The sequence below is a fragment of the Gavia stellata genome, chromosome 10 (genome assembly GCF_030936135.1).
Source record: "Gavia stellata isolate bGavSte3 chromosome 10, bGavSte3.hap2, whole genome shotgun sequence".
NCBI lineage: Eukaryota > Metazoa > Chordata > Aves > Gaviiformes > Gaviidae > Gavia > Gavia stellata.
The window spans coordinates 33354327-33380099 of record NC_082603.1 but is presented as its reverse complement, the minus strand read 5'-3'; the positions used below and the strand labels follow the sequence as shown (position 1 = coordinate 33380099).

The following is a 25773-nucleotide window of genomic DNA, read 5'->3' as shown; positions in this document are numbered from 1 at the left end:
TCTACCCCTCCATTTCTTTGACACGTTTTATTCAGAATTACGGATCTGTAGTCTACTGTTTTGTTTAAATAATTGCATGGGGGGTAGGAGAACTGAAGCAGAAACTGCCTGATCATTTGATAAAAGCAATGTTCTGTCTTAGGAGGGCTTTTCTCTCTGTAAATGGTGTTAAATGGAAACAAAACCCCCACAACAAATAGTTTCACTAAACCCACTGTCCTCTCAAGTTTCTCTCCCTGTTTTCCATATTCCCCAAACTTCTTCTACCGGTCTTTAGTAGACGTGATACTTCAGCATAGCAGTAGCTGGGGCTTTGTTTTTGTATGGAAAATATGAGAGTGTTCACATTATATTGGGTGTGCACCTCCGCAAGATATTTTTGTACATTTTATATGGCATAATGAAAAGCCAGCCGTTTGTAAAATATGTGTAAAGGCAGTTTATATGAAGTTAAAAATAAAAACCAGGATTTTTCTTTTTAAGCCACTTAGTTACAAAGTATAGTTTGCTTTGAAGATATTAACCAATCTGTGTGACCCAACTCTCTTTTAACAGTTTATTTGGATTGCATAAGAAGGTCATCAATATGGTACACAATTTACTGTCCAGTCACGACTCGGATCCGCGGTACGCTGACCCACAGGTAAAGGCCCGGGTGGCAATGCTGTATCTACCTCTGATTGGCGTGATCATGGAAACCGTGCCTCAGCTTTATGACTTTACAGGTATTTTATATTCTGTGCATTGAGTATATGTTCATCTGCTCACAAGATTTGAGTGTGTTTGCTCTAAAATCAAACAACAAAACTGTATATGCATAGCCAGCCTCCCTGTATGTCTCTGACCTGCTTAAAAAGTCACCCCACTTACTGTACAATTCTCACAACAATTCCAAAGGATAAGCAGAGTTCCTCCTCTTCCTTTTAGTATGTGCTCTGTCCGTTCATTGCAGGTGTGCTTTGCAGTGTCCTGAAGAGCGGCGGAGGTGGGTTATTTCAGATTAGTGCAAAGAGTCCAATCTGGAATAGTTTGGAATTTGGAGTCATCTTCTACATCCTTTGAGTTTAATGGCACAATAAAGCTGCAAGGAAAGATCTGGAGTGACGTATTCAAAGGGACCCGATCTGTTTTCAGAAGGGTTCTAGATACTGGGGTTGTGTAGGTTGCATTTGAAAATTGTTGTTTGATCTGCTTTGCATGACCTCAAATAATGGTCCTGTTTGCTTGCAGGACCCCGTGGGCGTGATGATTTTCAGTTTGCGTTCCCAGACAGTTCAATGAAACCAGCACTGTGGAGGGAGGCTGGGGAAAGAAACTTTGAATTTGGGGATTAACGAGATGCACGTGTTTGTCGGCAGAGAGTCACAATCAGCGAGGGAGGCCAAGCTGCGTCGCTGTTGATGATTATGAAAGCGAGGGTGGAAGCATGATAAGCCAGACAGTTGCCATGGCCATCGCAGGAACGTCGGTCCCTCAGCTCGCCCGGCCCAGCAGTTTTCTACTCACCTCATCGGTACAAAGCCATCTCTCCCTATTCCTTGACCCTCAGTCTGTGTCAACAAGCAAATATTTACGCATGCGGGTCCTGTGTGGCTGATCAGCGAGTGGTAGGGACTCGAATCAGTTTGCAGCTGGGTGTTACACAGGGAGGCAGAAGGTGAAAGACAAGGGGGAACAAATCACATTTGCATGTTGTTGTGCCTGTTTCAGAGAGGGTGTAATAAAATGCCAAGCAGGGATAAAAATGAACAAGCCTCAGAAAGTGGGAGAATTCTCTTTTCTGATAAAGATTCTCTTTTTCTGAAACAATGTGATAAAAGCTCTGTGAAGTGCAATGGTGATTATGAGCTCTAAGCCGTAAGAAAAAATTCCTAACACATCTAAATCCCACCTAGCTGAAGACATAAATGGGCCATTGCCCCTCTTCTCTGCACGGGGAGGGAATCCCCCTGATTCCAGCAGCAGGCAGGCCCTTCCATTTCTCCCTCCTCCTCCCTTTACTCCTGCATCAGAACCCCATTTTGCTGGGTTTTACCTGCACTCAAAGTGAGACACTGGTACATACATGAGATAATGAGTAGAGCCCCTCTGCTTAACTGTTAACCTGCTGGAGGTTATTAAAGGCATCTTGAGGGAAGTGGGTGTTTGCTGCTGCCTGAACAGAAGCTCTTTCATATAATGTGATTATTTGGTTCAAACTGCTGCTTCACTCTTGTGGCTTTACTATCTGTGGGGTCCACTGAGCTGTTGGGTTGAGAAGGAGATATGTTTATCTCCTGGTTGTTAGTACAAAATGTCTATTCACCTCCTGTTCCTATTTGGTAATTATTTAGGCTGGGGCGGTAGCTGGTACAGATCCTTTTAGTGATGATTGAAGTGTTTGGACGTGAAATAACAGTGTGGCAAATGTCTTGACCTGTCTGTTTTAGAGTGGCAGGCAGCACTCCACCTTCTCAACAGAGTCTAGCCGCAGCCTTCTGATCTGTCTCCTGTGGGTGCTCAAGAATGCGGATGAAAGTGTCTTGCAGAAATGGTTCACAGACCTGTCAGTGTTGCAGCTCAATCGCCTGCTGGATTTGCTTTATCTTTGCGTATCCTGCTTTGAGTACAAGGTACTGCTATATTGTTTAAACCTCCTGAAGTTCCTTTTAGGGCTTGCGGAGGAACTTTACACTCCCATCCTTTACACGACTCCAGAAAGGCATTTCCTGCTCTCTCCTAAGTATTTCCTGTATTCAAAATCCCAAGGCTAAGCACTTCTCTGTGCAACCTCTAGCCTTTTTCCATATTTACTTCTTAGCCATAGAAGTGCCTCTGCCTCATTTCACTTCTTACGCATTTTGTGCTGCTTGCCACTCATCTGGGAACTGCAGCAGTTCAACAAGAAGAGAGTTTTCTGTAGTGATGCTGGAGTCTGGATAGATTATCTAGCTAGCAACTAAACCTGTATTCCGTTCTTGCTGTATGTCTTTAGACAGGAAAGATACTTTGAGTTGTTAATGCTTAGAAAATATCCCAGATTGAAAGCATCTTCCCTCATGGTCTCATTTGAAACTTGCAGGGCAAGAAGGTATTTGAAAGAATGAACAGTCTGACATTCAAGAAGTCGAAAGACATGAGAGCCAAACTTGAAGAAGCTATTTTGGGAAGCATAGGGGCAAGGCAGGAAATGGTCCGAAGAAGCAGAGGACAGCTAGGTAAGTAAAGATGTCTTCAGTGCTGTCCCCTTTTTCCAAAAACTGCTACTCCCATCCCCAGTGATTACTTGCACCCATCTGTGGTGTGGGATACTACCCATCGAGATCTTCAGACAAAGAGGCCCCTAGAAAAAGCTATTTGCAGTTTGCAGCACGCTTCACTGGGTTTGCAAAATCTCTGCACTTTTCCCAAGTTCCATCTACAGGCAGTTTATTTGTTACTTGATTGCTTTTGTGTGCATGTGATCATGTCTCATTTATGGGATGTTCTTGCCTGAACTTCTTCCAGTGTAGCATCTTTCAGAGCCACCTTCTGGTACGTCCTGGGCAAGGATCAGAGTGGAAAACAAACTGCCTGATCTTGCGCTGATAGCTCTGAAAATGCCTGGATAGTTCTGCTAACTTAATGAGGCTTGAAATAGCCAGTAGTTTGGGTAACAAGCACCTTCTGATGATTTTTGCTGTTCATGTTGTTTGGGAGGAAGGATGGCCCAGGGTTTAGAACACGAATCAGAACTGTGGTTTTGTCTCCTGTTGTGCCACAGGCATCCTGGTACATGTGAGTCAGTTATTGTGGGCTAAGTTGAATAAATTCTTTAGAGCCATAATTAATGAATCACATCAGAGAGAGGGGGACCTTTGTATTTTTCTTCTGAATCTGGCCAGATTGCCTTTATTACTTGAAATTCCCCTGCCCTCCCAGCAGTGAGAATAAAGACATAGAAGACTGAGGTGGGAAAGGGGGTCTCAGCACCATCCTGAGAACATGACTATGTGCCAGTTGAGGACAGAAGTATCAGATCGCTGAGGATCACCAGGCTCCTTTTGTGGTCCAAGGAAGGTGCTTCTCTTAGCAGCCCTGATAGCTACCTCCCTGATCTGAGTAGCTCAGCTGCTTCATTCCGTTAGCTCTATAGTGGGCTGGCGTGTGGCAGCACACAAAGTGGTCTGCGTTGCTCATTGCTCTCTTGCATACAAAACCGCTGCAAGTCGCCTCTCATGTCACTCAGCAGTGACAGAATTAGGGGCCTTGTAAACGTCTTGGGTGAGTGCCACAGCCTTGGGCTCTAAGAAGTCATAGTTTGCTGTCACCTCTCACTTGTGAACAAATCTCGAGTTGCTACTCGTGCAAAAAAATTAGCATTAGATGACTGCTGTTGTTTTAATGTTGTCCTGCAGAGAGAAGTCCTTCTGGGAGCGCATTTGGAAGTCAAGAGAATTTGAGATGGCGAAAGGATATGACTCACTGGCGTCAAAACACAGAAAAGCTTGACAAGTAACTCTGCCTTATCCTTCTACATTAACAATGTGACAGTGCCTGTGAGAACGCAGGGTCTCTCTCCCCGTGGGTCAATGGCAGCAGTTCCCTTAGCTCTCGTGAGGGCAGGTTTGGGCCCTCACTTGGAAGAGGGCTGGCAGTGTGCAAATAGCTTTTAGTCCAACACTGCCCTATCTAATTCTTTGCTTCTCCTTTGTCCCTTGCTTTCTTAGATTTTAAAATGAGATTTAAAGAGACTGATACAATCCATTACCTTCTTAAAACCCTGTATTAAGCCGTAATTTAGAGAGAAGATCCATTAGCAGTATTCACAGATAGCATATATATCTCATGTCATATTTCCTTTATTCCATAAGAGCATTCTGGAGTTGTCAAAGCTCGCTTTCCTTTCCTGTCCTAATCCATCACTTTGATTGTTTTTCCACATGTGCTGTGCTTTTAGAAGCCACAAACCAGCCAGGTACTGTAGCGTTGGTGTGCAGTTCTTACAAATTGCCGTTTTGTACATCTGCAGACTCAATCATCACAGCATTGTTTGTGATGCTTGGCAGAAGTTTTCAGTGTGTGTGTGTGTGTAGCTGATTGGAATGAACTCTTTTTGCTTATTACACCCATTTCCTTTAAAATTCCCTCTCTCGGTGTGGTTTAATCCGGAGGGCTCAGGAGTTGTGTTTGAGCTTCGCTGTGCACGTTTTCTGTTTCCTCAAATTGCAACCTGCAGTCTCCATCCTCCCAGCAAAAGAATTGTTCCTAATCCTAGGAAAGCAATCTCGGCCCAAGTGAAGCTCTGAAGAAACTGAGGAATGGGGTCCTCAGAGCCCAGATGGAGATCAGGCCAAATTTTACCCTTGAAGACACTGACGCTTCCTGGAGTAGAAAGTACACCTTCACAGCTTCTAATTGCTTTGTCCTACACAAGAACGTAATCTCTTGTTATGTCAAGTAGTGGCTTTTTGTCCAAGACCCCAGTCCTGTTGAGGCATTGGGAAAACCAAATGACCAGTGTGTTTCAACCTACTAACAAAGTGATGTAGGTATAAATTTCACCTTGGCGCAACTCCAGAGCTGTGGACAAAGTTACACCAGATTAAAATTCGGCCTGAAGTTTGCTCATCAGTTCACTGCTGGCACTGGGTCTGAGTCCTCTCCTCATCCCAGGAGGACCTCACGTACATCTTAAACAGCTGTGGAATACCTTGATGGTCAAAGGATGGTATCTCACCCCACAAAATAATCTGCTTAGATAATTCTACAAACCTGCTTTTTAACCTATACTTGCTTACTGTGACCTGGGTCCATCGCACTCCTCTCCTATGGCACTGCAAGTGTGTCCTGCATGCGTAGGTAGAGTCTGGCCCTTTGAAACCTAATAAGCAAGACTTTTCACACTGAGAATTGTGCGCAGCTAATTGCAGGTGGTATTATTTTATGCAGATGGTATTATTTTATATAGGGCCAGGCCCCAAGCCTTCATATTCTGGAGGCTGAAGAGTAGATAACGAGTGTATGACCCAGCTCCCAGAGGAAGCAGAGTGTGGCAGGGGAGGGTTGCTGCAATACAGGTCCCGGAGCCAAGTCAGCTGCCGTCCCCTTTGGTGTGTATTTTGCTTGGGTTTCGTCAGTTCCCATGGGTCACACTCCTGCTGTGATTTGGCCTGGCATGAGTCTGTCGGAGATGGCACCTGTGGTAGGGCAGGCAGTAGCTGGGCTCTTTAAATATACTACTGGATCTTTGCCAAATCCAGCTCATGCCACTGGAATTAGGTGGTTGCTGTTGAATTCCCAGGGCCACCGGTGTGAATGAGTGTATGAACTTTGTAAGCCTTTCCAGGAAAGTGAGTGCCTGTTAAATAACAGCAAAATTGTGTAGGTTTTTTTTTTTGAAGAGGAAGATATTCTTCAAGAACTGTAATATAATGTAGCATATACAGACAAAGATCACACCTCACAGGATGCACTCTGTGCTACAACCAGTCTAGCTGCTGGGATCCACAGTGCGGATATACTAGCTCGTGTAGCACCACCTTGTGTCCATAGCCTATAACATAAAACCATATGTTCTGTTCCTGGTTGTGCTGTTGCATGCCTAACGAAGCTACTAAACCAGTTTTGAGTTGGACTTTGATTCTAAACTGTTGCTGCGTTCCTGGGAGAGTAACGAAGTGTCAGAAAGTAGCGTGATCTCTCCTGAGCATGATGAACGTAAATCCTGTGTAAGTTTGTATATGTAAAAAAACCCAAGTCTTTCTCCCTGTCCTCTTAATGGATGCATTGAAATATCCTTGTAGTGTTGTCCAGTAATAAATATATGCATAGTGACTGGGGGTTTTCTGCTAATGTGAAAATATTTTTGACTGGCAAATAGGTAGGTCTACTTCTTCAACAGAAAGTAATTTGATTGCTTTCTTTTCTCTGATTAGATCAAGGGCAGAGATAGAACATGAGGCACTTATCGATGGAAATCTTGCAACGGAAGCGAATCTGATTATTTTGGATACACTAGAGATAGTTGTACAGGTAAGGGTAATAAGAAAATAGAGATGTAATAGCATTATGATCACCTGGCCAGGCAGCAGTTTGTTAAACAGAATCTTCCTGCTGCTCTTGACTGCCTGAATGCTGTCAGAACTGTTCAACTCCCCTGCTGCAGCGAGAAGGGTGGTAATGCCTCTCCTAATCCTCAGCCTGTAACAATCTGGTTTTACATTGCACTAGCTTCCTTCAGTCTTTTTGAAAGTTGTTCCCTTTTTGTAGTGTAAGAAGTGGTTGTTCAAAAACTCAGTAATGAACTGTAAAAATTGCCAATTCCTGCCCTATTCTAACCGATTCCTCTAGTTCTTCCCCAATCTGCCTCAAGTCATTAGATTCCAGGTCAGCCTCCTGTACCTGTACTTACTTTGCACGGTGCAGGAACGCTTCCAGGCTCCTTGGTCTGTGTGCGCAGCCCAGCTATTTCCTCCCTCCCCACAGGTGAGCGAGGACACATGGCAGTTTTGTCCCCTGCTTTCCATACAAATGAAAGCTGGGCACGGGCTGGAAGCAGGCAGTAGCAGGTTTCCCAGATCTGCCTCTGAGCTGCAGAAAGACCTGGGAATCCCAAGGGTTGCACCTGGCAACCGAGTAATCTACTTAGAGGCCAGCTACAGACTTGCCCTCTAGTAGAACAAGGTCCCCAAAGGTCAGAGCCTCATCGGGTAGGAAGCACCATCATTCCACCAGCTTTAGCGCCTGGGTCAGGTTTTCATTACCTGGGGGTTGATTGAGTAATGTGACTGTTTTGCCGGCCCAGCTAAGTGGGTGATTCCTCCATGCCAAAGGGCTTTTCAGCAGAGTTATTCTCTATGTCACACACACACACAAACACACACGGGAGGTTAATTTTTCTCATGCAACTCTTGGTTTACTTTTGACTGCAGACTGTTTCTGTGACGGAGTCCAAAGAGAGTATCCTCGGTGGGGTGCTGAAAGTGCTTCTGCACAGCATGGCCTGCAACCAAAGTGCACTTTACCTCCAACACTGCTTCGCCACACAGAGGGCTTTGGTTTCAAAGGTGAATTCTCTGCAGATGCTATAATGTATCCTGAGCAGCACTGATGGAGGATGGGACTGTTTTCTTCCTTTGCATTGGGGTCACTTCACCAAGCATTTGTATTTCTGTGCAGTACTGATTTTCAGGAAGTGTGGTCTGGGGGTTGATAAAACCTGACTGGTTTTTATGGTTGGTTACCTGTATTTATGCACTTTGGGTTTGATGGCTGCACACAAAGGTACTGTTCACATAGCCCAAGTGTGGGGTGGGTTCCAGCTGGCCGGTGGTAAGCAGGCAGAGGCACCTACACAGTAGGGAGCACAAAGCACGGGTGGAACGTAAGCTGTGTGAATCTCACTTAAAATGGATTTGGTTTACTGGGCGATTTCCCAGTTTCTGTAGGTGTACTGAGAAAAGCTCAAAGTTTTAAGCCTGCATTTTTGGAACTGATGTAAATCAGTCTAAGGGTGTAGATGTAGGAACAAGTTCTGGGGGTAGGTAAAATGAGTTGCCTTCCAGTGCTGCCAGTGAGTCTGCTTTTGCCTTACTGTAAAGGTGAAGTGATCCAAATTAGCATCATTCCCCTCCAAACAGAGGGGACTGGACTTCCTCTAATGCCAGTGTATGCTCATTGCTGAGGATTGCCCTGGACTTTTTGTCCAAGTGCTTGTTCCTGTCTGTCCAAGCACTAATGTTCTCATGTGCTGTTTTTCCAGTTCCCTGAGCTGCTGTTTGAAGAAGAGACTGAGCAGTGTGCAGATCTGTGCCTGAGGCTCCTGAGGCACTGTAGCAGCAGTATCAGCACGATACGGTCGCATGCGAGTGCCTCTCTTTACCTTCTGATGAGGCAAAACTTTGAGATCGGGAACGTGAGTATCCTGCTGCACTTCATTAGGTTATTACATGTAAACTGCTGGGGACTGCTGGATGGAGCTCTGTGTATTCCTGTGAAAGAAAGGCTGTCAGAGGGCTTACCATCAAAACAAGCATGACGTGCAAAGGGAAGAGGGGCATGCAGCAGTGACATGACTTTTCCCAGCTCCTGATCTTGCAGTAGCTCTCACTGCTGGTCAGTGCATAGCAGGAGTGTCCAGTCTTCAGTGTCAGAGTCTGAGCTGTATGGCCAGAATCTCTTTGCAGGCAAGCTGCCTCTCATGTCGGTTGACAGAGAGATACAGAGCCCTGCTTGGAACATCCACTGCAGGAGTTTCCAAACCTGTCAGTTTGGAAGGTTTGCATACTCTTTAGATTGGAGAGTTTGCGCTCGAGGGAGCTCTTTGGAGGAACTGCCCTCTGCCTTGCCTTCACGCACCTCTAGGTGAGAGCAGAAACTGTACTCGGCGCTGGTGAGGCCGCACCTCGAATGCTGTGTTCAGTTTTGGGCCCCTCACTCCAAGAAGGACATTGAGGTGCTGGAATGTGTCCAGAGAAGGGCGACGGAGCTGGTGAGGGGTCTGGAGCACAAGTGTGATGAGGAGCGGCTGAGGGAGCTGGGGTTGTTCAGTCTGGAGAAGAGGAGGCTGAGGGGAGACCTCATCGCTCTCTACAACTCCCTGAAAGGGGGTTGTGGGGAGGTGGGTGTTGGTCTCTTCTCCCAGGTGACTAGTGACAGGACAAGAGGAGATGGCCTCAAGTTGCGCCAGGGGAGGTTCAGGCTGGATATTAGGAGAAATGTCTTTCCTGAGAGAGTGGTGAAGCATTGGAAGAGGCTGCCCAGGGAGGTGGTGGAGTCCCCATCGCTGGAGGTGTTCAAGGAACGTGTGGACGTGGCATTGCAGGACATGGTTTAGTGGGCATGGTGGGGTTGGGTTGATGGTTGGACTTGGTGATCTGACAGGTCTTTTCCAACCATAGTGATTCTGTGAAACAGCCACACAGCCCTTTCTGTGGCACAGCTACTATGTATTTCCTTTCTGAAAGGGCTGTGTTAGTGCAAGTGAGTTAGCAATGCTGGGATTTTGTTTCCATTCAGATGTTACTTACCCCTAATTACATCTTAGCTTGATGCACCCATGCATGCTTTAAATTGTCAAAGTTCCCAGCCTTAACTCTTCCAGTTGGTATTTTGGAGGCACCCATGTAGCTGTGTACCGCAAGGTGCTCCCCCAGACATCTTTGTTTACACCGCTTTGGTTACAGCCCCTCACGGTGAGTAGCAGAACTGGAGGCACCCACCGGTTCTGGGCCCAGGGACTGTTAGTGGATTGCTAGCAGCGAGTTAACAGTGACTCCAGTCTTTAGGCTAGACCAAACCAAAAGCAAGTGTCTAGAATGAAGTCTGTATTCACGAGAGGGAGTTGTGCATCATCCTGTTCAGGGTGCTTGAGAGGAGAGAGGAAAGAGGAGAGAAAACTAAAACCTTTGCAGGGTAACCTTCACCTGGAACTAAATAATGCTGTCATCAGATTATGAAGTCAGCACCACCAGAATTTTATTGTAACCACTGCTCTGTGACAGTCCTTTTCACAAAACTCGTGTTTTCTTTTTTGTATCAGGTGTCTGTCAGGAGGAGGGTGCAATGACCAGAGCACTGATGTCGCAGTAGACTGTTGCAGTATTTCCAGGTTGTTGAAATACAACAACTATTTCTCTGTTGCAGAACTTTGCCAGAGTGAAAATGCAGGTGACCATGTCTCTCTCATCGCTGGTGGGGACATCCCAGAACTTCAATGAGGAATTTTTGCGACGTTCCCTGAAGACTATTTTGACATACGCTGAAGAAGATCTGGAACTTAGGGAGACAACGTTTCCTGATCAGGTAAAAGAAATACCACAAGAGAAATAATGTGTAGTTCATTAACAGGCTGTTTTTAAACCTCCATCTATAGCTGGAATTTGCATGTATTCCCTGAAGGAGGTACATTAATTTTTTTGTCACCTAAGTACATAAAACTCAGGTTCTTGGTTAACTCTGACACCAAGGTGCAAACACACAAAGGTTCAGAGCAACTGTGGTCCAAACATAGCAGCACATAGCTCAAATCCCATTGCCATTTCATTACAGCAGTATGTTTTTTACAGGTCCAGGATCTAGTGTTCAACCTCCATATGATCCTGTCCGACACAGTTAAAATGAAGGAGCACCAGGAAGATCCAGAAATGCTGATTGACCTGATGTACAGGTAGAGTTTATAACCATCGCACTGTAGGGACAGTAGACATCAGTGCTCCACGTGGTGTTTGAACAAAGCTTTGTACCTACTGCACTTCTTGTATTTAGAGCGTGAGGTATTGTATTGCTGTGAACTTTGATTACTTGTTTGTTATTAGCAATTACTTTACTTTAAACTTCAACCTGTTTTACGCTGCTTGCCGTGATTCACGTTTCACCTGAAACCAGCACAGCTACTTGCTGTTTGGTTTTGGACTCAGCTGTTGCACATTTGAGCCCTTATAGAGCTTGATTCTGGAGCAGTTCCAGGTCTTGGTGCTCGTGGACCAATATGTACCTGTCTGTTGTGTTTGAATGTGGTGTTGAGAGGTTTTCTTTGGCATGTATGTGGCTTATCTTGGATGAAAGTAGTTTCCATTCCCCAGCAGTCTCTGACAATCTCATCCTCTACCTGAATAAAGACAGCTCTCCCTGCTTGCATCAGGGAGAACTTAAGGATCTTCCAGGACCTGCTTGCACAAAAGGTTTTTTGGTGGTGGTACATATGGTGGTCTCCATATGCAAAAGATATTCCAGAGCCGTGTTAAGATCCTAACTACCAAATTGCATGGTGTTGTCTGCACAAACGGTCCTGAAGGCTTCTTAGAAGGCAGCAGAGATTTTGTCATAAGCAGCCAGGCATGTCTGCTCTGATTGTCCCACATCTTTGGCTTACCACCAGACTCCAAGTGAAATACGAGCTTTGGTCAAGAGCTTCAGCAGTCACCCATAAAAGCATTCTGCCATCAGGGGGTGTGCAGTTGCTTGCCCGCCACTAACTAATTCAGAAATCTATAATGTAATTTAGGGTAACTTCCCATCTACATAGCTTCTTACCTCATGTATTTCTAGACAGCCCAGCACTGAGGGTGGTTGTTATTTAAGCAGAAGTAGCTAAGTACTAATCACAGAGGTTTTATTTTCAATTAGGATTGCAAAGGGCTATCAGAATTCCCCTGACCTGCGCCTGACGTGGCTGCAGAACATGGCTGGAAAGCATTCCGAGAGGAGCAATCATGCTGAATCAGCCCAGTGCTTGGTCCACTCTGCAGCCTTGGTGGCTGAATATCTAAGCATGCTAGAAGACCGAAAATACCTCCCTGTAGGGTGTGTTACGTTTCAGGTAGGAATTATTCTCCGTAATGTATTTTTGGGTTTTGTCATCTGCTGAGATACTGAGTATCTCCATGTGCCAGGTATTGCTGTGCCTACATACTCATACTGCACTTACTCTGTTTGTTTTGGAGATAATGCATTACAGCAACTTCTGAAAATCTTTATTATGCTTGAAGACTGTCTTGGTTCCCCTAAGTGTTTATATCCATAGTACTGAGTGAATCCACTTCTTTTTATTTCTCCATTTCAGTCATGGGTTTTTACCCCCTTTGATCTAACTGTTTTGTTGTGGATGCAGTTGATGAAAGTGGTTCCTGTGACTAGTAATGTTAATCAGGACAGTACTGACTAGAGCAAACAAGCACATACTTAGCTCTGAATGTGTAGGTGGTCCAGGCCAGTTAGCTTAAGCATGTAGTGCTGAAGTACTGTACTGGTTCAGAAGGAGATTGAACAAAAGGCATGTGGAAGCTGCCTCTTTAAAAATTTTAGGATTTGATTGAAAATCAGCTGGCTTTCAAAGTATTGAGAGTTTTGAATGTTGTTTAAATTGAGTAAAAATATTTTATCGACATTATATCTCCTTAGAACATATCTTCAAATGTTTTGGAAGAGTCAGCGGTTTCTGATGATGTTGTATCACCAGATGAAGAAGGTATCTGTTCTGGAAAGTATTTTACAGAAGCTGGACTGGTGGGATTGCTGGAGCAGGCTGCAGCATCTTTCTCCATGGTAAAAGACTTTAATTTCTTTACCTATCTTCTTCAACAATCTTATACTGCTGGGCAATATGAAGGAAAATGTTTTCTCTGTGTATAACTCTATTGTAACCACTTGATTTGCATGGAGCATTGGGAGTTTTAGTTGTTCAAGATAGCTTGGTTTGCCCTCTGGAGTAAACTGTGCACAGAACGGGATTCGGGATCGAGAGGCCTTTGTGTGTTTCCAGTGTCTTTCACTTCAACACTGCACATTTGGGAGTTGGCAACAGCGAAGAAAGGCCGTAATGTTTTTCCTCCTCTTCAAAAAGAGCGGGTCAAGAGCTTTATGTGAGAAGTGTTAATGAGCTGGTAGTAGTGTATCCCTCAGGAACCAAGGAAAGCAAGTGAATTATTTCCCACAACACAATATAAAACATCATTCAGTGGGTTTAATTACAAGCAGCAATAACTCCAGAGCAAAGACCTAGAACCCCTGCTGCGGGCTGGCTAAGCCACGCGATGCAGCGTCTCTGCCTGCAATGGGCTGGATCCCCTCCGTTAGAGACATCCTAAGGAAACTTCACAAAGCCCATGTCACAGAGTGCCAAGAGTTGGATGTAGAAGTCACTTAGGTTGAAGATGCACTAAATAGAACCACCTGTACTGTGCCCTTAAGCTTCCATATTTCATTCCCATAGATTTGCTTAGGATCCTATTTAGCTTGTTGTGCTCTTGTGCATATATCCATCCAAAATACCCCAGTTTTGATTCCGTTAATAATCTCATTTATTAGTACCAATGTGTAATGCAGTAGGCTCTTGATTCCAAAGGTGACTGGGGATTTTATTCCATTCATGCATGGGTAGAAAAGGTGCTGGTTACATCACAGTGGCACCTTTTCATTTTGCAGTTTTATGATTTAAATGCTGGTAGTATGTGTCATTCTTGCTGTTGACTTGATGGAGCAACCTGACGGACCTTATTTTTGTAGGCTGGCATGTATGAAGCAGTTAATGAGGTTTACAAAGTCCTTATTCCTATTCATGAAGCTAATAGAGATGCCAAGAAGCTATCTACTATTCATGGTAAACTCCAAGAAGCGTTCAGCAAGATTGTTCACCAGGTAATGACTTGAATTTTCAGCTGCAATGTGAATTGTGAAGAAAGTTCAAATGCTCAGTGCAAATGAAAACTACCTGTTAAGGAAAAAAACATTTTAATCAGATTACACAAGAATTGTCAAGTGGTGATCCACAGTAAGTGCAAGGATCGCTAACAAGATTTTTTCTCTCTGGACATTTAACATGAGAAACATGAGAGAACATCACATACCAAGTTTCAAAGTAACTTCAGAAATATCCAAGAGTTAAAAATTCCAATCATCTGTCAGTTTATCCTTTCAGATGTTATTTTAAACTGTGTTTTGCATGCTGGAAAAACCCACTGTATCTTGCCTTTAGCTTGGTAGGTCATGTTCAGAAATGTTGAGGTTTTATTTGTCTGTTCATATGGTGGATAAATAATTGAAGGAGCATTTCTAAACTTAGATGGTGCAAAACCCACCAGCTTAGGTGCTGAGCATTTGATGAGAGACATCAGAGGTTATCAACCCTCACAAAGCTCAACAGACCTCAGCTAAGGAGGAGGCGAGAGCACTTGGCAACTCTCAAGAAGCACATGTTATCTTCTAGGAGAGGCCCGTCGGGTGCATGCCTTTCTGTCAGGGCAGGCAAGCACTCGGCAGACCCTCCTCCAGTCCGTGCCAGTGCTACTCTGAGCCCCCCACCCCAACCAGCTTTCTGGTCATGGGCTGCTGGGTACGTCGTTTGTCTGTTGGTGTAGTTACCCTTATGCTGCCATCGGCTGCTCAGTAGATGTTGATGAGAGCATCAGTTTCATAGGATCCAGAGAGTCTGGTGGTTTTCTCTGTGTTCCGGAGGTTAAGTGTACCGATAGCGGACAATCGTTGAGTGTCCTTCTAGGCCAGAGAAGGCTGTTTTGGATGTATGATGACTTATAATCATTGAAACCATTTCAGGTTTATGATACCTTACATTGATGGTCATGATTTGGCCTTTGAAACTTTTTTTTTGGTTTCTGTGACATGCGCTTTTTACTTTTTATTACACAGAGTACTGGCTGGGAGGTAGGTAACTCCATTTTAGTTAGTAAAGAACACTAATAGATTTTTCAGATGACTCACGCCAACGCTTGCCCACATGTGCTAGTTGTGGGTATTTCTGTTGCTGTCTGCTGTTAAAACAATTCATTAACCAAAGAAATACCAACAAACCGATTGTGGTTGTAGTAGGAAATTCTTCATAAGAAGCTGTAGGTAGTGCATGGATGCTGATGTGTTCCACTAATGAGGTTCTTTGGTGAATGAGCCACTGTATCATCACTAGTTTGTTTTTATAATTCGTTTATATTTCTTTTCATCAGCATTGACACAGAATATCATCCCTTCATACCATATTTTCACCCCACCCACAGGGGTCGATTTAAGCAATAATGCTCAGAGGTACTGAAACACAAAACTGGTTTACTGCATGTGCAGACCATATCTCAGAGAATAGGCTGCTTCATTCTGTTCATTTAAGAACAATCCCTTTGTTATGGATTGCTGTTTATCTGGCAGTAAAATAGCTCAGTTGTGTTAACTGGAGTCAGTTTTGCTGCTTTCATTTTTGTAGAAGCTGTTTGCTCTTATTTCTACAACATACACCATGAGAACCACACCTTTGGATTAAAAGTAGGCAAAGCAGTCGGCTTCATCCACAGTCGCACGCAGCACAGCGAGTTTGATAACTCGGGCCCTAGTCCAGTCGACGCAGTGGGTACACGAGTGTCAAGAAGTCTCAGAAGACATTTTCAATGTTTTGTGAACATGATGTTACATTACTTGCTTAGTCTTCAGCTGTCCAGTTAATCTCTGTTTTTCTGTAAATCAGGCAACTCATTGTAGGGCCATCTCACCCCATGTTTCCACCACAGGAGAGCATTTAAGCCCACGCTTCCCCAACTGGGGCCAAGAACGAAGTTATTTTGCATCGTGTGATGCAAATAATTTGGGCTGATGATGTCTGAACGTCAGTTTTCATTCCGGCCTAGCAAGAAATGAAATTCAGTAGCTTAAAAATAACCCCTGACACTTAAGGGCTGGCCCTGTAAATCGTTTGCTTGTTGCTGTGAAAAGTCCCAGCAGATGAGGCAGCACAGCAACCCAGAGTACGTCGTAGGGGCGTAAATGATCTGTGTTCAATAGCCAACAAACGTGAAGGCCTGTGAGCATCTATTTTGATTAGTCTGCCCCTAAATCGACCCCTGAAGAAAATCCTGTCATTGGTTATGATTCTAACATCACTCAGTCATGTTTTACTGCATGGTAAAAGACATCCATGGTTTCTGTTCTCGTCTGTCATCGTGCTCCTTCATTGCCAGACTTTTTCTGATCTTTGTGCTTTGTAGCTTTCAGATTTGTTGCATGTTTTGCCCTTTTTCCTTATTTTAAATACTTTAATTGATGCTCACCCTTTTTTATTTTAAAGTTTATTTGCTGCCAATTTGCTGCTTGTTTGTTTTTTGGAATTTCCCTAATTAAATACTTTCTGTTTTCTCCTCTGTCGCCCTGGTTGCTGACCCTCCTCCCCACTCTTACTATTGTCTGTTGTGGTAAGTTCCTACTTGTGGAATTTTCCCCCCCCTTCTCTTTTTTTTTTTTTTTCCCCTTTTTGTTTTTTTGTTTTACACTGTGGAAACCCCAATTTCATTTTACCAAAGAGCTATGCCAACAGCAGGACCCCCCCTCATGTCACAAGGAAAGTAGTATTGCCAACTACAAGCACTGAAGTATCCTGAGTCTGGCACCAATGCATTTCTGAGACCTGCTTAAACATACCAAGTGGTGGGTTTTTCTGCTTGTGTGTTTGTTCATTGAATAAATGTTGAATTAATTCTTTTTGTTTACTTTCCAGTTAGGAAGATTATTAGGAAAAATCTTTTCATGCTGTGCCATGAGAATTCAAAAATGCTTTTTAAAGTATGCAGGGTGAGGTTGCCATCGAATAGCAGGACTCCAGGAGCTGATACTTTCAAAAAAATCAATATTGGAAGACTTGTAATAGTTGGCAACACTGCAAAGGACCTTGGGTTAAAATTGAGCAAGAAAATAACAATGCTCATTTTGGTAAAGATGATTGGATTTTGCATTCTACACAGCGTGTATGAAGGAGTTACTCTTATTCCTACATACTTAGGGCTGACTCTGCCTTCAGGCAGCTGCTGCTGTGTTGGTCTTGGTGAAGAAAGCAGATGATCACTCTTGCATCTGATTTTTCAAATCTTGTTGGCAAAGCTTTTTGTGTACGTGCAAGAGATAACTCTAAAACTTTATTCCCAGCAATTTTGAAAGGTATTTACCATGCATAATAACAAATCATGAACCTTCATAAATCATGATGGCTGTTATCTGCTCTGCCAGTTCTGTAATGGCTATTCAGTGTTCACCTTCATTCTCTTCTCCTCCCAAAGACCTATTATTTTTCATAAAATAATAGGAGATAAAATGCTTTTAATAATTTCTCCCTCATATCTGCATTTTTAGCTCTTTTCAGAAACAAGACCATGGAGTATTTTTAAGTTACTTGTTTTGTGTTCAGTGATTAGATAGACTTTGGTATTGGCTAAATTTCAATTAAAAGAGCCTAGTACAGAGCCATCCCCTCTTCCAAACACCAGGCAAGAAACTGAGCTCTCCTAATCTCGGGGGGGCTGGTAGCTACTGAACGTCTATGCGAGCTAAGGAATAGCCCGTAGGTGTTTGCTCTCCCGGAGGAGTGTGTTTCCAGCCCCTTGCTTCCAGGCACAGATCCCCCAACACCAGTCACATACATTTCGTGGCTGATGGATCCCAGGCTTTGTGGGGGAGATGCTTCTGTCGCATTAGGGGCTAACCAGTGCTCCTCAGTGCCGGCTTTCCTCCCTGGGATCCTTGTGATAACTCAGCCTCAGCACCTGGATTTATCAGGAAAAGCCGGTGCAGCCAGTCTTCGTGGCGATGCAACAAGTACACAAGTTGGGAGCTGCCTTCACACGGGACGCTGAATCTCACCGGGCTTCCCTGCTGCTACCACTCCCGGGACTTCCCAATGCCCCATTACTCTTATTTTATGCATTTAGTAAATGCCACCAGAACTCCTTATTAATTGATGCTGATCAACAAACAGCATTTTCTTCCTCACTCGCTGTTACTTTTACAGCAACATGAATGTACGCTGCCTGTCACAAATAGGTGTCTGGGCAGATGTCCACGTGGCAGATAACCTTGTGGGGACCAGGTTCTGCAAACACTTCGTAGCCTGAAAGTCACTCACCACGTAGGTAGGAAAAAACAGATGAGTTAGAAGAGTAGCAGTGTGTCCTCCATTGCGGGGGCCTGCCCTGTGCCCATGGGTTGGGGCAGGATCCCACCAGCTTCCACGCGGAGCATTCCCAGGCCTTCTGTAAGGTTTGGGGAGATGTTTCGTATGGCGGTTCCCCTTGGGCAGACATGGTGCTACCTTGGGAAGTGCTTTGAGAAAGGAGCCCTGGGATCACAGTCTTCTGCCTATAACGTTGAGATTGAATTGAAAAAAATAGCACAGGAGGCTGGAAATGCTGGGCGTTGAGGGATTTTAGCATGGGTAATATTGTCCAAAACTGTGGCTTTGAAAAGGTAGTGATGAGTAAATGAAGGGTTCAGTTGGCTGCTCGTTCCTGTATGGATCCAGAGGGACAGGCACTGGAGAAAGACAGGGGGTCCAGCGGAATAGCTCCCAGATGTTGCCAGATGGTACTTCCAATAAAACAGTAATAGCTTTGCAGCTGGGGGTCGCACCCTGGGAGGTGCTTCTGGGGGTGGCTGGGGTGAGACGAAACCCTGGAGTCTATGCTGGCGGGTGGAGCTGGATAAAAGCCCCTCTCTGGAGGATGGGTGCTCCAAGGGACGGGCTAGAGCAGGGCTCCAAGGAGCCGCCCGCGCCGCGTTAAGCATATGAGCAACTCTCGGTGCGACTCCTTGTTTTCTTGAATTGGAGCACGTGTCTACGCTCTTGCCAGAGCAGAGCCGATGAAATTTGTCTCTGTCGATGTCCCGTAGCAAAGCCAAGGTGTGGCCTGCGTGTATTAAGCAAGGCTGCTGCTGGCTCTGGTCACTTCAGGCTTCGCTTCCACTTCAGAGCTGGGCATCGGTGAGCTTTGCCCTCCTGAAGGCCCTGGGGGGGGGCAGCAGCCCTCTCCCCAAAAAGGCAATGCCTCCTGGCTGTGCCTCATGCGAGCAGCTCCGGCGTGACGCCTCAGAGTTTCCTCCAGGTCAGGAGAAGGCGGTGGCTTGCCATGACAGTGCTTTTTCCAGTCTCTGGAGTTAGCCTGAGGGTGGGTTTTTTATTTTAGTTTGGCTTATTTATCTTCTTTGCCTTCCATAGATCATGTTCACCATCACCACAAGAGATCAGTTTTGTCACAGCAAAATACTAAAAAAACCCCATACACGGCAGCCAGGACATCCGTAAGGGCTGTGTGAAACCAAACACTAGCCCAGATTCAGAAACATTGAGCGTTATATGCTACATCACACTTTCTCACGAGAGTAAAGGTGAACATTTTAGAGTTTCTTGCTGAAAGGCGTTTCTGGTTTGTGCATGCAGCGTGAGTTTTTTTAACAAAATCAAAGGTGTGATTTATTTTTAAAGTGTTTTTCTTCTTTCTCTTAATCAGATTTTCTTCATTACCTTTCCAGCAAAAGTCTTTCTTGTTTCTCTACTTTTGTTGCATTTCTGGGCCAAATTCACCACTGGCTCAAATGGAAGCAGGTACATGATACAGTGGATTGCATCTGCTTTCACCAGGAGTGACTTTGGCCCTCTGTACTAGACATTAGTTACTAGAAGAGAACGTAACACCTTCCAGTTGACATGCTATTTAAAAAGCACTTACGTGTGTGTGTGTGAGTGAACTGGACATTGACTTCAGCCCAATCCTGCAATTACTTGAGAGTGGATTATGGGGGCTCTGGTGCGGGTAATTTTCCAGGGTGTCTGTGTGCAATATCCTCCCTGTGTGCTGCAGCTGGACTTCTCCGCCCCTGTGCCTGCAGGCTACGGACCAGGCTAAGGGGTGTCTGCGTAGGATTTGGAGAGCCTGAAATAATTACCCAAACGAAGGGACTTGCCTTTGACTGTTCCTCAGAGGCATCTGACACCTCCAGACTCCTCCTGGGGTGGGAAAAGTCATTGCAGGGTTGGGCTAATGGTCGTAACTGATCCATATAATTTCATGTTAGTTTATAATTTCATTGTGGTGTTTGCTGCTAAATGCATTCATGCTGAGTTCCAGGTGCGTTTTCCTTTCCCTTCTTTCTTTCTTTCTATTTTTTTTTTTCATTTCTTCTTTATTTTGCATCAATTCAGGAGCCTGCCTGCAGCCATGCTTGGGGGTATGCATGTCTCCACACTGAAATAACCTTTTGTTTCTCCAAACCTAGGATGGAAAGAGGATGTTTGGCACCTACTTCCGAGTTGGTTTTTATGGAACTAAATTTGGAGACCTGGATGAGCAAGAGTTTGTTTACAAGGAACCCGCGATAACAAAGTTAGCTGAAATTTCCCATAGGCTCGAGGTGAGATGATTGTGGCTGACCTCAAATTCTGTCTGTGAGTTGCAGTTTAACTATTTTGCATCAGTTCTTTAAGAGCTGCGTTGCCACATTACAGGAGGTGGCGGAAATGTTGGGCAAAAAGTTGGGCAAAACCAATGCTGTGCCTCTTGGAGCCTGGTGCAAGGCTGAGCTTAGAGAAACAGTCGCTTGGCAAAACATTTTGCAGCGCCCCGCGCAGTGACCCGGAGCTGGGCCTGATGTCTCCTGTCCTCTTGCTGGTGCCACCTCTGCAGGAGGCGGGAGGAATGCGGGGAGAGCAGTCCCACAGGTTTTCCCTGATCTTGCAGCCAGAGCTGCGGACCTGCTGTGATCATTCAGGAGTTCGTGGCATATCGTAGTGTGTTTGCATTTCTCTTCAGCTGCTTGGTGTGAATGGGATGACCTGGGCTTGAAAAAAGGCTGTGATGCCTTTCAGGAGCTGAGTTGCAGAAAGTATTGCATTTTGCTGTCATTTTGTTGCCTTCACACCATGTTCCTCTCTCCTAGAGATTGAACCGTCTTAAGGTGGCTGAATTTCAGAGCCCCTGAAGTGGGACATCACAGGTCTGAAGTTTGTTTCAGCCGTGAACAGGCAAAGGCAACTGATTAATCTAACTGGGGCTTGGGTGCAGCTCCAGGTAGTACCCAGTGATCATCTGTGCCGTGTAATGGTTAGTCTGGCCTGGTTTTGTGCCCGCTAACCTGTGTCTAGATAATGTCTTAGCACAGTTTGTGGGACGGCCTGGGTCAGAGACTGTTCCCAGTAAGCACTGTGGACAGATGAGGCCGTCCCCAGTGGGAGAGGAAGAGCGTTGAGCAGCATGGCTCTGGGCCGTGCCGTGCCGTGCTACTCATTCGTAGGGCCAGAGGGCAGACCTGGGCCTATTTTATTTGCTAGAATAGATTTGATGTCATGTTGTTGCTCATGAGAATTCAGCTGTTGTCACGTTGTGCTGAAAGCAGCAGCGTTGTCTGAGGTTTAAGCGCATGAAACTGAGTTCAGAATCCGGCCATTCACCCAGCCCAGCAAAGCCACGCTCTGATGCGGCACCTGATTTCCAGGCAGATCCCGTATTGACCCCGGTTTTCAGTTGAGCTCACAGACACACAGCGAGCTCAAATGGCTTGTTCAGAACCACGCAGCGTGTGTGCGTGCAGTTGGAAGGCTCCCGAGTTCTCCTGCCTTCCAGGGTGTTAGGCTTGTTTTTTTCCCGTCGCTCCTGCAATGCGACTGATTTAATTCTCCTAGGTTCAGCAGATCACATTCAGCCCCGGCACAGCTACTGTTGAAGGCATGTGGAGCTTCACCTCCCCTGAATACGCCTTTGTCTCTCCAACCCCCATCTCTGATGGCTGCATTTGATGGTTTCTTTCAATGCATTTGCTCTTGATTGTAGGGATTTTACGGAGAACGGTTTGGTGAAGATGTGCTTGAAGTGATTAAGGACTCAAACCCTGTGGACAAATGTAAACTAGATCCTAACAAGGTAAGAACACAAGTACAGGTTTAGAAGTAGAACTGGTCCTGAATGTATGCAAACGCAGTGAAACAAATCCTGCCCTGAATTTCACTAAGTAGGCAAGGAAATCCACGTACAGAGCAGTCGCTTGAGATGAGAGTAGGGGAAAATCATCCCAGCAAAGGAATGCAGAATTAACCATTTTGCTCCCTGCCCTTGTAGTAGCTGGTGGGAGGGGAGGAGACGAAAGGACAGCAGAGGCCCAGGCTGCATTTGCCTTTCTCTGTAGTCTCTGCGGAGTGCAAGGAAGGACGGGAGCTTGCTGTTCACTGGCCTCTGGCTTTTTTGCAGCTGCAGCATTTTGTCATTCTTGTGCCATGTCCTTTAAGCGTAGCAGAAATAACAGGAGCATGCCTAGGAAACAGGACCGTGGCTTAGGGCAGGGCATTATCTGCAAGGAAGGGAAGGAAACGCTTCATGTGAAGAGCGTGAGAGGAGAGGGGCAGTGACCTGTATTTTATCCAGTCCAGAGGCTGCTGAGCAGCTACCAGCACCTCTAGTTCCTGTCAATGTGAGTGTGATTTTTCTGAGTAAAAGCAAAAACCAGCCCTAGTTCTTCCAGAGGTGACTTCAAGAGGAAAGAAAGCAAACTGGGTTATTGCACTGCTAAAAAGCAGGGCGTAGGAGTCAGCTCTTCTCCTCTGGCACTGAACCTCACCGTGCACACCTGGGTTCCTTCCTGCAGGCCTACATTCAGATAACCTACGTGGAGCCGTACTTCGACACGTACGAGATGAAGGACAGGATAACTTACTTCGACAAAAACTACAACTTGCGGCGATTCATGTACTGCACGCCCTTCACGCTGGACGGCCGAGCTCACGGGGAGCTGCATGAGCAGTTCAAACGCAAAACAATCCTGACGACGTCCCACGCTTTCCCTTACATTAAAACCAGGATAAACGTCATCCACAAAGAGGAGGTGAGGCCTGTGCTCTCACGGGGCTTCCTGTGTTTGAAGGGAAATATTATACAAGACTAAGGGAAGTGGATGTTGCTGAAACTGATGCATAATGTATTATTGTATGTGTAGTTTGATAGCACGGCCGCGTCCCCTCGCACCATCACGTTAACACAGATGCACCCTCCTGGCCATCACTAGTCTACCGTTCCCCTCTCTGCTAAAGATGCAGAAATTCAGCAGAGAGCGAGAGCAGACAGCACCGTCGCAAGCTGCTCTGGCTGTTCACTGCAGGGACTGTGCATGACCCCCCTTTATTTTGATTTTAAGAATGCCTTGTTTCTACTGAACTTTTCCCTGTTCCTATTCAACCTAAACTAAAACCAGACCAATTTAGAAATGCGGTATGTCCTGCCACCTCTTTCACCAGTGTATCCAGCTCACAGAAGCTGGTAAATGCAAGGGCCCTCGGTGAGCTTTGCAGCAATGCAGGTTGCTCCCTTCCATTCTGCTTGAGCAACGTGTCCTGTTGCTCTGTGTTACAGCTCACTTGCGTGGCCTCAACGGACCCAGGCCAGTGGGCTCCTGAGGCCTTACAGGTTTATCCCAAAGCTCTGTTACTTTTTCAGGGGGAGGTGGGAACTGATGTGATGCCTGGGACACAATGAAAAAGGCATTTTCATGCAAGGCAGGGAACCTACGGGTCTTGAGGCACTGACATAGTGCTGTAACCATGGGTAGTTGGTTGCAGTGACCACAAAAGGACACGAGTCTGCCTCCTCCGAAGCAATCTCAGAAAGCTCTTGAGTACCCAGATGTAGAAACACATTTAAAAATCAAAATTCTTCTTGATCTTCTTAAACAAAGACGAAGAGGATGCATTTCTAAAGTGCTCCTGTCCAGACTGTCAGTCCTGTTGGTGTCCTCCACCACTTCGGTGTGCCACCCCAAATCGCTTTGGTGTTTCTGAAAGTATGTGTCTGGTTGACAGTCTCAGCCATAACAAGCGTCCTCTATTCTGTCTACTTGCTTAGATCATTTTGACGCCCATTGAAGTTGCCATAGAGGACATGCAGAAGAAAACACAGGAATTAGCTTTTGCAACCCACCAAGACCCTGCGGACCCAAAGATGCTGCAGATGGTGCTGCAGGGATCAGTAGGTACCACAGTAAATCAGGTGAGGATCGCTGTCCAAGTTGGAGACGCTGGGGTAGTGCCTGTCACTCAGTGCCATTGGATGCTCAGCGTTGGGCCTCATTTCTAAATTACCTTGGATTTTTTTCTTTGTTCAGTCTGTGGGATGTGTTTAAGGTCACTGGTGGGTCTAGACCAGCTGCTCTCAGCGACTGCCATTTGAGTAAGAGTCCTGAAAACACGGTTAGATCTGGAAAGTGGCTGAGAAGAGACAGCCCTTCTCCCCCAGTTACCTGCTCCTTCCTGGCATTCACAGTTGTTTCTGCCTGCTTTTCCTTCTCCCTTTAAAAAAAGAGAAAAAAAAGGTTTTACTACTTTCCCTTTGGTTAGCCAGGCTCTGGTGGGTGGAAGCAGGATTGTGTCCTGCAGTGGTTTTTGAACGAAATGGAAAGCAAAGCTAGTGAATGGAGAAAAATTGAGGAAAAACTGAGGGAATATAAGAAAAGCTCTACTAGTGCACAAGCTGGAAAAAAATCAGCCAGAGTTTCAAGTTCTGGGTTGAGTTTGCAGTGCTGGCAAACACTTCCCTGGTTCCATCTGCATTGTTTAAACTTTGTCTTAGTTGTGAGTTGAGCAGATTTTGTCAAGAGTCCTTATAAGAGAAAACAAATGTAGAATCTGTGCGTTTTCTGACACTGTTTTCCAAAAGCAGAGTTTTATTTAAAAAAAAAAAAAGACTAAAAGAGATTCAGTTGTCGTGATGTTTGGTGATTTATGCCAGATTTACCAGCTGCAATTCTTCAAGATGCATTCTGTAAGGAAATGTTGCATTTTACGAATGTTTCTGTGTGCAAGAAGTTTCTCCAGCGATTGGATATGACAGATGGTTCCAAGAAACTTACTTTTTCTCTTCTGCTCCTAAAGGGACCGTTAGAAGTTGCACAAGTTTTCTTGTCTGAAATACCCAATGATCCAAAGCTCTTCAGACATCATAACAAACTACGGCTCTGTTTCAAAGACTTCACGAAAAGGTATGGAGTATTGTCTTCAAACTGCCTGACAGATGCAGTTATTACAACCACACCAGACAGGAACGTACAATAACACAGGGGGTATCGGGAGAGCGGAGTATTCATGTTGTAACTCCATCTGTCCAGTTTCCATATGCAGCTGTATTCCTCAGCTGCCCAGCTGGTTCCCTGTTTCTCTGGTGCTGCTGGTCCATGACTTAAGGGGCTGAAGTCATTTGGCTTTGCTCTTTGTCAGGAATGAATTAGTGACCACTGTTCAGTTGTGAACAAGTGTTCCTGTTTCAGAAAACACAACTAGCCATGCTGGCAGCAATGAACTCACAGCTTGGCAGGGTCAGGAGAAAGTGCTGAATTGGCCAGGAGATTTAATTTCCTTCTGAAATGAATTTCTGCAAAGGGAGTGGAAGCATGCTGGCAGAATTCTCTCAAGAGATGTGCTGGCTGCTCTGCTTTCTTCTTGAGTAATGCAGACTGCGGTCCTAGTCCAGCATCTTTTGCAAGCACCAAGGAATTAAAAAAAATACATAATTGAAATAAAAA

The 25773-nt window shown here is 45.3% G+C and overlaps 1 protein-coding gene across 1 annotated transcript in view; it reads left to right on the top strand.

Moving 5' to 3' along the window:
* The window catches only part of DOCK7 (dedicator of cytokinesis 7), a 108566-nt gene that overhangs the window by 79859 nt on the left and 2934 nt on the right, over window positions 1-25773 (top strand). Inside the window, exons 30-49 of the mRNA XM_059822223.1 lie at window positions 556-725; window positions 1359-1513; window positions 2430-2612; window positions 3062-3197; window positions 4377-4473; window positions 4919-4936; window positions 6897-6993; window positions 7893-8027; window positions 8723-8875; window positions 10606-10764; window positions 11028-11128; window positions 12088-12280; window positions 12862-13005; window positions 13966-14097; window positions 15106-15120; window positions 20494-20628; window positions 22044-22133; window positions 22852-23088; window positions 24102-24245; window positions 25127-25233. Coding sequence (XP_059678206.1) covers window positions 556-725; window positions 1359-1513; window positions 2430-2612; window positions 3062-3197; window positions 4377-4473; window positions 4919-4936; window positions 6897-6993; window positions 7893-8027; window positions 8723-8875; window positions 10606-10764; window positions 11028-11128; window positions 12088-12280; window positions 12862-13005; window positions 13966-14097; window positions 15106-15120; window positions 20494-20628; window positions 22044-22133; window positions 22852-23088; window positions 24102-24245; window positions 25127-25233 — 2601 coding nt within the window. The remainder of the gene's footprint in view (window positions 1-555; window positions 726-1358; window positions 1514-2429; window positions 2613-3061; window positions 3198-4376; window positions 4474-4918; window positions 4937-6896; window positions 6994-7892; window positions 8028-8722; window positions 8876-10605; window positions 10765-11027; window positions 11129-12087; window positions 12281-12861; window positions 13006-13965; window positions 14098-15105; window positions 15121-20493; window positions 20629-22043; window positions 22134-22851; window positions 23089-24101; window positions 24246-25126; window positions 25234-25773) is intronic.